At 43.0% G+C, this 12,936-nt stretch overlaps 2 protein-coding genes across 2 annotated transcripts in view; both read right to left on the reverse strand.

Annotated features, from left to right (window-relative positions):
• The window catches only part of NBEAL1 (neurobeachin like 1), a 134,445-nt gene extending 129,536 nt beyond the window's left edge, over nt 1–4,909 (reverse strand). The window contains exon 1 of the mRNA XM_063116150.1: nt 4,621–4,909. Coding sequence (XP_062972220.1) covers nt 4,621–4,671 — 51 coding nt within the window. The 5' untranslated portion in view covers nt 4,672–4,909. The remainder of the gene's footprint in view (nt 1–4,620) is intronic.
• Nucleotides 4,910–9,900: 4,991 nt separating this feature from the next.
• CNBD2 (cyclic nucleotide binding domain containing 2) overlaps nt 9,901–12,936 on the reverse strand; it is a 29,761-nt gene continuing 26,725 nt past the window's right edge. Inside the window, exons 12-13 of the mRNA XM_063147701.1 lie at nt 11,696–11,835; nt 9,901–10,263 (exon numbers count right to left, since the gene is read on the reverse strand). Coding sequence (XP_063003771.1) covers nt 9,933–10,263; nt 11,696–11,835 — 471 coding nt within the window. The 3' untranslated portion in view covers nt 9,901–9,932. The remainder of the gene's footprint in view (nt 10,264–11,695; nt 11,836–12,936) is intronic.

The following is a 12,936-nucleotide window of genomic DNA, read 5'->3' on the forward strand; positions in this document are numbered from 1 at the left end:
ACTTTGGGGCACAAAAAAGCGCTGATATGTTTATATTATTTAGAGCGTTTAAATAAGAAAAACATTAATGGATTTTGTCAAGTGCATTTCTTTAAAGAGTCAGAAAGTAATTGCTTTACAGTCTGATTCAGTATTTTTACATCTTTTCCCCCCTTTGTATTCCCTGGAAATGATGGATCTCTGTTCTTAAGTAGCCCTTTAGCAAGACCGTACTATTTTGAGTTAGATAAATATGCCAGATAAATACACCATAAAAATATTGATACATTAAAAAAAGCAATTTAACAGACAATAGAATTTATTCATTGGCCTTTAACTTTTAACTATACTTTTATTTAAATTTTGTTTTTAATGTTCATTGCAAATTAATAAAGAGACATCGTTTTACATGGCTAGACCATTTCTGCTCCCTTTCAGTCAAACAAGGCATATCCTGAAAGGTCGTCTTTGCAGTCATTCCAAGATGATCATTTGAATCTGAGTCACTCAGCTCATAAATAGGACAGCTAAGGAACAAAACAGTACTGAAATATATCTGGTTCAAGTGCTGCAATTTGCCCTGCAAACATAAACCGCTTCAAAACTGCCATAAATCACTTGTAGATTAAAGTTTTAAGAACAGCATATTTTTTTTGCCTGATGGGCTTTTAAACTCAAAAGCTTATGCGTTCTCTCAACAGATGCTCATCCAATTTTTTTTAAAAAAAGTCATCTTAACCTACTTTTATAACCCACAAGTCATTCCCGACTACTGCATTTCTTTGCCGTTTTGAAAATGTGAATTCTCATCTTTTTCATCAGCTCCTACATTACCTGAAGTTCTTTAAAAATATTTATATTTATAAATAACAAAATTTGTGGAAGCAAGGCCCTATTGAACACGTTACATTCAGACAACACAATAGTCAATGGTGGGATAATAATCAACTGGACAGTTGTTTATCTAGGGGGTATTCCCCAGATAACATGATAATAATCAACCATGTGTGGATTAGGACTAGCTTTGAGTTGACTATTAGTCTAAACTGAGATTACTCACTCATCCCCCATCTCTCTCCCCCCTCAGTCCTCCTGCTAGCATCCCATGAGCCATTGCTGCGAAAAATCTATCCTGCCAGCTGGACTAGAGCGGCAGCCACCGCTTTGACCACTCTTGCCTTGCGACTCTGTGGACAAGGAAATAACCAATGGTGCCCGCCACAGAACACGTTAACCAACAGTGGTTCATATAGCCAGCTCAGCACAGCATTGGTTATGCTGTGTTGATTTGTGTTGGCCGTTTTGGCCAAATAACCACCCAATGGTTAAAAAACTCCCTCCACACAACACAATAACCCACAGTGGGTTAAATAACCAACCGTCACCTATTTAAACCACCCGTTGATTATCGTGTTGTCTGAACCCAGTCAGTGAGACTTATGGTCAAGTAATCGTGTAGAGAATTGCACTCCAAGATCACCTTCTTCACTCAGAGCTATCATGAAAGGAAGAGCCCCACACACATTGGGGCATAAACCAGTGGTTCCCAGTGTTGGGTCCCCAGAATCATTGGACTACAACTCCTATCACCCCCAGCCAACATGGACAATAGTCAAGGTTTATGGGAGTTGTAGTCTGACCCATCAGAGGACCCAAGGTTGGAAACTACTGCAAACAGTTAATTCAGAAGCTCCCAACCTGGGCCTTGCTCAGGAACCAATTAGCAATATCACTGGGGATGGCTGTCAGTTTAAATGTTATGTGCAGTGATCATAACATGCTTTCACATGGGCAGGCTTGTATCTCATACTGCAAGGGAAGGAGAGATAGCAGGCAATACAACATGGGTGTATCCAGTGTTAGCTGAACGTAACTCGTATTCATTTCAATGTATCTACTCTAAGTAGGACTAATACTGGATACAACCCACTGCAGCCATACTGGGTTTTCTGCATTCTCTGTGCCATCTCTTACCTCTCCCCTATACATCTGTCTTGCCCCATTAACAGGGTTCAGACAACATGCTGCGACATGGATTATTTACCCCATGATGAGTATCTGAGCTCATGGGTGCCAGGTCACATATGCAAGACATGCTTGGGGGTCCTCATGTTGAGTGAACCCCATAAGTTATTTAACCCAAAAACAAACCCATGCTTGCCGGGTTCACACAATATGACAACCCCCATGCAGGGGTTGCATATTCCAAATGGAGGCTGCACACTCCCTGCATGCACTGCAGCTTCACCAATGTTGTGGTGTCATGTCATGCCAACAGCCCCAATGGACGGCATGGAGAGGTGTCAGTTGGGGAAACCAAACACAACCTTGACAGACCTCAGCAAGGACAACCTGGCTCACATCCACCCCTGCTTAAGAATTCGGAGTCCTCGGTACTTCTTCTGGGTCTTTCTGCCATCGTCAAAACCATCCCCCAAAGAGATTCCAGTGATGCTATGTGCCACATGCATCCTAGTTGCAACAGACTTTGCAAGAGGCAGATGTGGTAAGCAGGATTGGAGGCGCCTCAGGAATGCTTCAAGCCCTTTCTGTACCTAGAATGGCCATATAGCGGTCAGCAGTGAGAAGTCACATCCCCTCCCCACTGGGTTTTAGTTATGAACAGTAGGCATCCCTACTGTATAAGGCAGCTTCCTATATTCCCATTAAACTACCAAGCAATTAGGCTCATTTTCCCCGTGTTCAAGCTCCTGCTAACTTTTCAAGACATTGTTTTCCATAAAGCTGTACCACCCCAGCTGAGTGCATTAGGGTGCAGTCCTTTACCTGTTTTGACAGCAAAAAAAGTCCTACAACTCCCAGCATGCCCCAGCCAACATGGCTGGCTAGGGAATGCTGGAAGTTGTAGGACTTTTTCCAGTCTGAACATGCATAAGATTGTGCCTTTAGTCTCTTTCCTCTGCTGTATACAGAATGCAATTTTCTATTACAAAATCACTAAGGCTGCAATCTTATATACCTACTTATCTGGGAGTAAGACCCACTGAACTAGAGATGACTTACTTCTGAGTAAACATGTTTAGGATAGTGCTGTAAATTACTCTAGGTCTGCAACTATATGCACACTTATTCATTTGTTACATTACTGCCCAACAGCCAAAGCTCTCTGGGCAGTTCACAAAATATTAAAACCTTAAAAATGCAATGTTCAATGAGTCTTACTTTGGAAATAAGTGAGATTTACTTCTAAGCAGATACGCATAGGATTGTGCTATAAGGAAGTTGTCATAGGTAAAAGATAGAATAGCACCTAGGAGTTTATTTATTTGTTTATTTATTTATTACATTTTTATACCGCCCAATAGCCGAAGCTCTCTGGGCGGTTCACAGAGTTTAGGCAGTTAATACTGATAGGAATAAAAGGTTACACATTACCACTAACTTTGTAAATATTAGGTACCACTTCAAAATCTCTGCTTCAGTATTAGTGCTTTCTTAAACATTATACTTTCAATTACCTGTTAAAGAAGAGGAAGAAGTCTTGCTTAACATAGTCATAATGAGCTTCTAAGACAAACAATAGGACGTTTGTATTTCAAAAGCTTGCTAGCTTAAGCAACAAGACTAAGAAAAATTCCACAACATCAATTCTTATGGCTCAGAGGAACATTTTTGCATATTCTTCTTTGCTGCAGAATAATGAGCACACAAGTAAAAAATGTCAAGCACTTTTGTACTATCAAACTACTGAAGAAACAGTAGTATTCCTAAAACAGCAACTAAATTCAAGATGGGAAAGGAACAAGAAATAGACCAGAGGCTAACGAGAATAATAAAGTTTTCCAAAAAGTTATGGTGTCATAAACGTATCATTTCTTTTAGCCCTCGAGTCATTGACTTGGTTCACACAATCAAAACTAGCCACTGTCTAGTTGTAAGTTGTAGCACATGCCAGGCACTTTGTATAATCACTGCCCTTGCATAGTCACCACCTGGCTGCAACTTATCGTGTCATCTAAACTTGGGCAGCATGGCTTGTTGGAGGGTTAAACAACCCTCAAATAACCCATGGGTGATTGTAAGGTTGTTTGAGGGTTGTTTAACCCTCCAACAAGCCATGCCCCCTGGTTCAGGCGACATGATAAGCCCTTGTTTTGAAGCTGCAGACAATTCTAGCTCCCTAGTATGAGATATATATTTATCACATTCACACTTCAGTTTTAGGAATAGATGTGTAAACATTCTAGATGAACATATAAAAATGGTAATATTAGAACTTAAGTATTTGTGTCTAATGCAAGACAATAGAAAACAGATCCAACAAGAACACCAACTATTTGGGCCAACTGTACCAGTATATTATGGGCTGTATCCTATGCTGCATACACACTAGTACAGCAGGAAGCTAGCAGTTCCTGAAACAACTGGAAATGAGTAAAAGAGAGCTCTGCTGAATTCTTCCATTTCAAAAACGAGCATTTCTGGTCATTTCAGGATTCCTTTAAGTAGTGCTAGTTCCTGTTCTGCCAGTGGTAAGTTACACTGGTACAACAGAACTAGTGCAGGTACAACAGCAGTGTTGGATACTGCCTTATAAATCCCCAAAGAAAAGGGTCTTAGATATTTGGTTCCCATAAAACAATACATTAATGCACGCCCAGCCAATCATAATAACCTTACCTTATTGCAATAAAGCATCCAAAGTTCATATAGCCTCTCTCTGGACGCCATCCTTCAGTCCCTCTTCCGTGGTTGTGGAGTACCATATGCTCACGATCCTACCATGCTTACTTTCAATTCAAAAGGTTACCTTTAATTTTTGGATTCAATCAAGGAAGAAATAAATGAGCCCCTCTAATACTATTGCACAGTGAAAATGGCTAAAGGTGGCAGCCCGCCCTCTCCTTTTCAACAATGGCACTTCAGAATTAATCTCCGCAAGTAAAATTAAGCCGCTTGGAGAATCCAGGATGTGTGAGGACACGAGAAAAGGAAATTTATAACTCCATATTGTATGGATTGCAGAAGATCCCAGGAAGTACTGCCGTTGTTTGACTGATGAAATCTCAATAAAATGTCATTTGACTCCAAGTCTTAATCATCCTCTCAGCAACGAACTGAACAGTAAGCAGGCAGTGGAAAAGTAGTGGAAAATGTCCTTTCAATGTACCCAAACGCAAGCAACGTTGAGAGACCACCTGCCAAAAGAAAGTTTGTTTGTCAAATAAAAAGAAGAAGATAAATGCACGCTCAGACATGCACCCGATTTCTGTAATTCAAGTTGCTACTAGGTTACATGTTTATGTGTTGGTGGGTTTGTTGACTTGCTTTGTTTCCCAAAGAACACACAAAAAGTTAGAATAAAAGTTAGAACAAATCATTCTGCAAAAACTTTCCCCAAAAGCCAGTGCTCTCAGAAGACCTCTGCATCAACCAAGTGCCATATTTTGATCAAGTGTAGAATAAACTTCTCTCCTTTTCCATTTTCAAACAGTGATGAAAAAAAAAATAAGAACATCAAGGGATTTAAAACCAGTGGTGGTGTGATATATGGCTTTCTTAGAAAAAAGTAATCCATTGCAGCAGGCGGTCTTGCATTGTTTTGCCTTCTCGAAAAGTAAACCTAACACCAATTTCCTAACACTAAACCTAAACCTTCTCAAGTCTTGCTTCCATGGTCTTCCCTCCCAGGATACTTCCCCCCACCCACCCACAATTCACCATTTTTATAAGATGCCTTTTCTCGACTCAGCCACCCCCAAACGTAACTGGTTTTTTTTTTTTTTTTTTTTTTTTTTGCATTTTGCCCAGGGAAGTTTTTATTATTATTTTTCTCCCAGAAATTCTTTTTCTTGTCCTCCCTCCTCATCCCACCGCCACTAGATGCCCCCTCCTTCCCAGGCACAACCAGCGCAACCACATCCCCACGACCCAGCCTTGTGCGGTATCATCAGACGCGAGATTAATGCACAGCTGCCTCCTTCCCAGTTTCCTGATGTGTTTCCTGGTCCCCTCCCAGCCTCCTGGTCCCATTCCGGTGCCCCCGTCCCTATGCGGCTCGCCTCCTCTCCCCCTTCCCACCCACCCACTCCCGAGCCTTCCAGCTCCTCATCCAGCCCGGCCGGGCCTCCCCTAAAGTAACTTACCGGGCTCGGACCCAGGGGAGACAGAGACACAGCTGCGATCGCTGCCCCCAGCTTCAGCCCAGCTCGGCGGCGGCGGCGGCTGGCAAATAGGAAGCCACATCGCCTGCTTCGCTGCCCCGCCCACATTCCAGCGCTGCCTCCTTTGCCGCTCCTCGCCGCCTTCGTCATCGCAGCCGCCCACGCCGCCTTCCAGGGCTCATGCAGATGACGTCGCTTGAGGCCAACAAGAGCCATCTTGACTACTGGCAAAATCAGCTCCCTCCCAACACATACACACGCAGTCCCTCTGCGTAACTCTTTATTTTTTCTTACGGAGCAACCCTATGCAGGTTTAGACAGAAACAAGTTCTACAGCTCCCAGAATCGCCTCCCCCGCCAACCTCCATTCCGCGTCCGATACTTCGCACCGCCCTCCCTCAACCTGATGCCCTCCAGGTGTGTTGGAGTTGGACTGCAACAACTCCCAATGTTCCTCACATCTGGAGGGCACCAGGCTGGGGGAGGCTGCTGCACTCGTACAGACTGGAATGGGGTGGGGGATGGATGGAGATGGAGAGAGAGATTAACTTTATCATGTTTCGGTGTGAGATGAAATGACTGACTGAGCAATCCCCAAACCGGTGCCCTCACCAGATGTGTTAGACTACAAGTCTCAGGACAGAGGGATGCTGGGAGTTGAACTCCACACATCTGGAGGACACCAGGTTGGAGAAAGATTGATTTTAAGACATTACTATATATTGGCTTACTTCCCATTTATTGCACATTCCAATAATTGAATCTTGAAGTTCTCAGTGCCTGAACCATCATGGCCAAGCTATTGTGGTCCATGGATGGCCATAGTTGGTGAACCTGCTGAAGCTGGTAAAAGGCACTCCTAGCCACCATGTCCACCTGCCCCTCCAATGAGAGAGATGGATCTAAGAGTACCCCCAAACTACATACCTGTTCTTTCAGAAGGAGCGCAACCCCATCTAGATAGGATGGTCACTTGTGGATCACCCAAAAAAGGGGAGACGCACAACCAAAAAATGAGGGTGCTGTGTTGCATAACATTTGCATATGCTAATTTATATGTATAGATGGAAAAATAGAAATAATTAGTATAATTTAAACAGAAATACAGCACATTCACCATAGTGTAGAAAACTGACCAGGTGACCTGTTCTCCTTCTCTGTCTGTTATTCAGGTGCTGTTGATAGGCAAAGGCCCAGCTCTTCCTCCTGATGATTCTTTATCTTTAAACTGGAGTTAGACTGGACAGCCCTTCAAATAAAGATGCCTTCAAAACAGAGGACAGTCCTTCGGCAGTCCTTCAAATAGAGGGCTGTAAAAGAGGACGCCTGGACACCCTACATCCAGGATAGGCAACTAACCTATTTCCCAGACCTGTGACCCACCTACCCATAGTGCTTCCATTTTGCCGGGATTCAAATTCAGTTTATTGCCCCTCATCCAGCCCATTTAATACTTGAGAGTAAACAAGTGTATGGTATTATTGAGTCCATGGATTAGTCATTTGCAAAACATATCAATGGTTAACCACTTCTCATTAAGCTGGCAAATTCAGACAGGGCGAACAAACCACTGTATTGAAAAGCTGCTGATGCTACAAGCTTGTAAAAATGACAGACTACAATACTTTTAGTGGCATATTGGTTACCACTTCCTACCCCTCTCCTCGAGCTGCCAGGATTATTGTCCTGAGACTGTTTATATAGAAACAGTCGCCTCGAGTAGATACAGTAGAAGTGTAGACCTCTGGGCCAAACTGAGTCTCCCTGAATAGTACCGGCTGGCCCTTCCAATCTGATCAATGCACAGGCAAGAGATATGTGAGAAGGGAATAAGGGCTATGGAAACAGGACTTGTTGGCAGTCCATTTTGGGAAAGATGGGAGAGTGGACCTCCTGTCCTGTTCCAGTTCACGAACATCCCTCCCTTCCTCAAATTGGGCTTTCTGTAAAAACACAAGCTCTGTGTCTTGCTTGTGGGTCCCTGATTAACAGCTGGTTGGCCACTGTGTGAACAGAGTGCTGGACTAGATGGACCCTTGGTCTGATCTAGCAGGGCTCTTCTCGTATTCTTATGGGAACGTGTGACCAACAAGGTGATGCTGGACTACAGCTCCCATCATCCCCAACCATTGGAGATGATGGGAATTGGAGTCAGCATCATCTCGACATGCAGGTTCCCCACCCCTGGTCTGTATCAGCTTCCCAAATGCACTGAACTGCAGTGAGAAAAGCCACAACTGTATCCAATGTGTTCTATATTACAGGAGTGTTGAATCTCTTTTGGTCCAAGGGCCGAATATCCATTTCGGAAAAGCTCTGGGGGGGGGCACACTCTGGTGGTGGGCAGGGCTGAAGGCAAAAGGGGGAGAGGCCAAAAATAACAGCACATTGTAGCTGAGAACTCTAAGCCTAAGGATAAAACTTTTAGAATGCGGGGTGGGGACTGCACAAAAGCTGGTAAGCCACAAAACAATAAGTGGTTGAGGAAAAGGACACGTCCACCTGGAAAACCCCAGAAGAATCGATTTGGCTCCTGGGCCTGAGATTCTGCTCCCCAGCTACATTACAACTCAATTATGCCACAAAGTCTTCTGAGCATTAGATATTAAGGGCCTAGAGAATCTTATATTTTAACGTAAAGCTTTTGTGATGCAGTATATCATGCTCATTTACCCACTGATGTCATGTTAATACGGAAGATTTCAGGTATTGTAGAATTTCAGGTATTGTAGACCGTTGGAAGTGGAAAGAGCAAGAAGGAACATTTTACCACATGTGGTGGTCTTGTAAAAGGGCAAAGGCATACTGGGTTAAAATACATGCATTAATGCAAAAAGATTTAAAAGTAAATGTAGAAATGAAACCAGAAATGATTTTGCTTGGACTGATGGATGATCAATTAAAACAGAAAGGATTGTTATTCCAATATATGACAACGGGGGCAAGATTGTTATATATGCGCAATATTGGGGGGGGGGAAATACAAGTACCATCAACGGAAGACTGTCTCCTCAAGGTGTTGGAATTGGCGGAGATGGCGAAATTAACGGCTTTAGTAAAAGAAAGAACAATAGCTTCATATGTAATGGACTGGAAACCTTTTACTGAATATATAAAAGAACTGCAAAAGGATGATTTATTTGTATGTGGATTTTATATATAACTTGTATTCTTGCATTTGATAAATATACTTGCTTGCTTTTATGAAATCCAGATCTGGTAAACTAGAAATATGATACTTGTCGTCTGACATGAAGATCGCTTTAAATGGAATATAGCCTTATGTATTTGTGACCACTTTAGTAGTTGTTTATGTTCGGATGTAGTTTGTATTGTTGTTTTACCTTTCCTTATGTGTTCTGTTTATGTGGAAAATTAATAAAAGTATTAATGTTCAAATAGAATTTGCCGCTATTGGTCAGACCACAGATGAAGAGTTAGGATAGAGGCATCAAGACCTCCATATTTTCTTTTATGAAACGTAAGTAAAATGTAAAATCATTTCAGTATTATTTAAACATAAAATATAATTTATTAATATGTATAAACAAACACATACACACACGGAGCATTGTGAAGGAAAAACATATTCTCCCTATGACAATACCGAAAGAAAATGAAATTAACCAGATTCAGAATTCGCAACACAGATCTATTGTAAAAAGAAAGGAAAACCGCCCTTTCTGATAAAACAGAAAGGTTGCATCTAACAAAGATGCATAGATGTATGGAAGCACACACATATGCATATTGGCAGAATCACTTTTTCACCTTTTACCGTTGCTTTTGTATTGTCGCTAACCTGTAAATCAAAAGCTTTGGAACTCACTAAAATGCACCATCCAAATTGGAACGCACTACCGAGATGCCATGAATCAGTCTTGGCTGAATGTCTGGTAGGATCTCTCTCCTCTGGTTCAACTGGGCGGGAACGTATTTGCCTTCCTGTGGCGGAAGCTGTTTCTTGTAGCGTAAGGCAGACAGGTCCAAGATACCCGCCCGATTCATGGACCAATAGTTGTAGATTTCATCCGTGGGACACGGATCTGGAGGATGAACCATCTTCATCAGCTTGGGCTGTATTACGAGTTTCAGCAGATCTTTCTTGAACATTTCCCAGGAGTTGTGTCGGAGGAAGACCTGACACAGCTCGTCATCGCTGAAAAGTAAAACCAATATTAAGAATAAAAGGGCTGGGGGTCCTCTCGTTCCATAAGGGACTTCCTCACTCTTACATATTTGCAAGTGCCAAAGTATTCTTCTTCGAGCCCTGTACAAACTTGTGGAACATGCCACTTGCTCATGCCCCCTCCCACCCCCACAACCCCAACCCCCTTTGGAAAACTAGAAGCATGTTTGGTGTCTTTCTTTCTTTCTTTCTTTAATTTATTACATTTTTATACCACCCAATATGAGCCTCGTGTGGCGCAGAGCAGTAAAGCAGCAGTTTCTGCAGCCGAAACTCTCCCACCGGCCTGAGTTTGATCCCAGCGGAAGCTGGTTTCATGCAGCTGGCTCGGGTGGACTCAGCCTTCCATCTTCCCGAGTCGGTAAAATGAGTACCCAGCTAGCTGGGGGAAAGGTAATAACGGCCGGGGAAGGCAACAGCAAACCACCCCGCTACAAGGCCTGCCAAGAAACGTCAGCGAAAGCTGGCGTCCCTCCAAGAGTCAGTAATGACTCAGTGCTTGCACAAGAGGTTCCTTTCCTTTTCCATACCGCCCAATAGCTGAAACTCTCTGGGCGGTTCACAAAAATTAAAACCATTAAGAACATACTAAAACATCCAACAATCTAAAAACCCAAATACAAAATACAATAAGCTTCTTTTAGCTCCCTTCGGGTGCTTTCAGATGGGGAGCACCTAGTGCTACCAGACATTGCCCTGCGGCATGCAGAAGTCTTATGCAACATTGACTCGCCTGCACTGCAAGCTCTCTCTCTTCACATTACATGTGAGATAAGACTCAAGATTCCAGTCTTTGGTGTTACCTGATATTTTGGCAGGGATATGCCCAAACACAGCTGGGCTAAAATCCTGTCTCCATTAACAGATGAGGAACTTTCACTTCTGCCCCAGAGAGGAGAGAATAAACGTTCTGCTGAAACCAGAAACTGGGTCTGTATATTAATCTAGATCAGCATGGCAATTGGGATTATGGGAATTGTAGTCCAAAGTATAGGGAGGACACCAGGTTGCCCTACCCTTGGTCTATGTATTACAAGTCTATGTAAGCAGCCACACCTCTCTCTGTGTGAAACTACAAGTCCTAGAGTTTCCTGTGCAAGTGTCCTTTCCTCCCCACCCACCACCCGGCCATCGCTGGCTTATCCAATGGAAGGTCTCGGCTAGAAGCTCACTGTTCACCATGTTGGTTGTTCTGTTCTGTTCTAATCCTACTTCTGATTGGCTGCAGGAGATCTTTCAAGGTCTGAACATCCTTATGCAGATATCAGGAAATCAATTCAAGCAGCATCTGAAGTGTAGCCTCAGGGTTTCCTCATGAGAAATGGCCTTGCCCTCACTGTTCTCCCTTCACCAATAAAGTGTCGGTCCACCTCCATTGTTTCCTTAATTGAGCCATGCCTACCTGGGATATTTAATCTTTATTTTGCTTAACTTCAGCACTGTGACATCATCAGCATACTCCTCAATCTTGTCTTTTCTAAAACGGATGATCTCAGCTCCTTGACTGACCATAACCATAGTGCGGTTATCTTGCAAATTTACCTAAGGGAAAGACCAACTTCCATAACTGTGCAACCCTTGAATGTGCCATATTTATGGTATCCAAATTAGCTCAGTTTAGGCAGCAGAGAGCTCAGCTGCTGCTGATGATGATGAGGATTATTATTATTATTATTATTATTATTATTATTATTATTATTATTTTAATTTCTAAGTCTCCCAATAGCCAAAGCTCTTTGGACAGTTCACAACAATTCATCAGATAATACAAAAAAAAACCAGCATAAAAATATAAATACACAAAATTAAAAACAATTTAGACAGCTAAAAACCATTTCAATAAAATAAAAGACCTGTTTAGATGGCTGATATAAATGCCCCCATCATATGCCATTAAATGCCTGGGAGTAGAAGACAGTCTTAACCTGGTGCCGAAAAGATGACAGTGTTGGTACCAGGCAGGCTTGAATGGGGAGCTCATTCCACAGTTGGGGGGGTCACCACTGAAAAGGCCCTCTCTCTTGTCGCCACCCTCAGAAGTGACACTTGGAGTGGGACCCTAGATGTGGATCATAGTGTCTGGGTATGTTCAGGTTGGGAGAGGCGTGTGCAGCGCATTTCATGAGGTTGTACACCCAGGGATCTTTTTTTTTTTTTTTGAAAGTGAACATTTATTGAATATTCAATCATAAAGGACATTCTTTTTATTCATTTATTTATTAAACACTGTAGACATTAGTGCCCTACTACACGTTTGGCTTGCCTGACCGCAGGAAGGCCGTTGCATGTGAGGAGGAGGAATGAGGAGAAACTCCTCAAGCCCCAGCACTGGTGGGGCGTTGTGGTGACACTGTCAGGAGGAGGGACTTACGAGGTAATATTAGTCTTCTGGGGCTCTCCTCCTGGCCTCTTTGAAGAGTGGTTCCTGGCAGAGCAATTCCTTTTACAGCTCACCATCGGGGGCAGCAGAGCAGCTGGAGGGAAGCCGGAGGACCATTCCTGCTACATCTGGATCCCCCTCAGAATTCCTACTCAAAGGCCCCCTCAATTCAGCGCTTATTGCTTGAGACATTAGGGTGTGCTTGGGCACACCCGGCACAATCCCCGTACACACCCATGTCCATCAGGTATTGTAGTCTCAAG

The sequence above is a fragment of the Elgaria multicarinata genome, chromosome 2 (assembly GCF_023053635.1).
Source record: "Elgaria multicarinata webbii isolate HBS135686 ecotype San Diego chromosome 2, rElgMul1.1.pri, whole genome shotgun sequence".
NCBI lineage: Eukaryota > Metazoa > Chordata > Lepidosauria > Squamata > Anguidae > Elgaria > Elgaria multicarinata.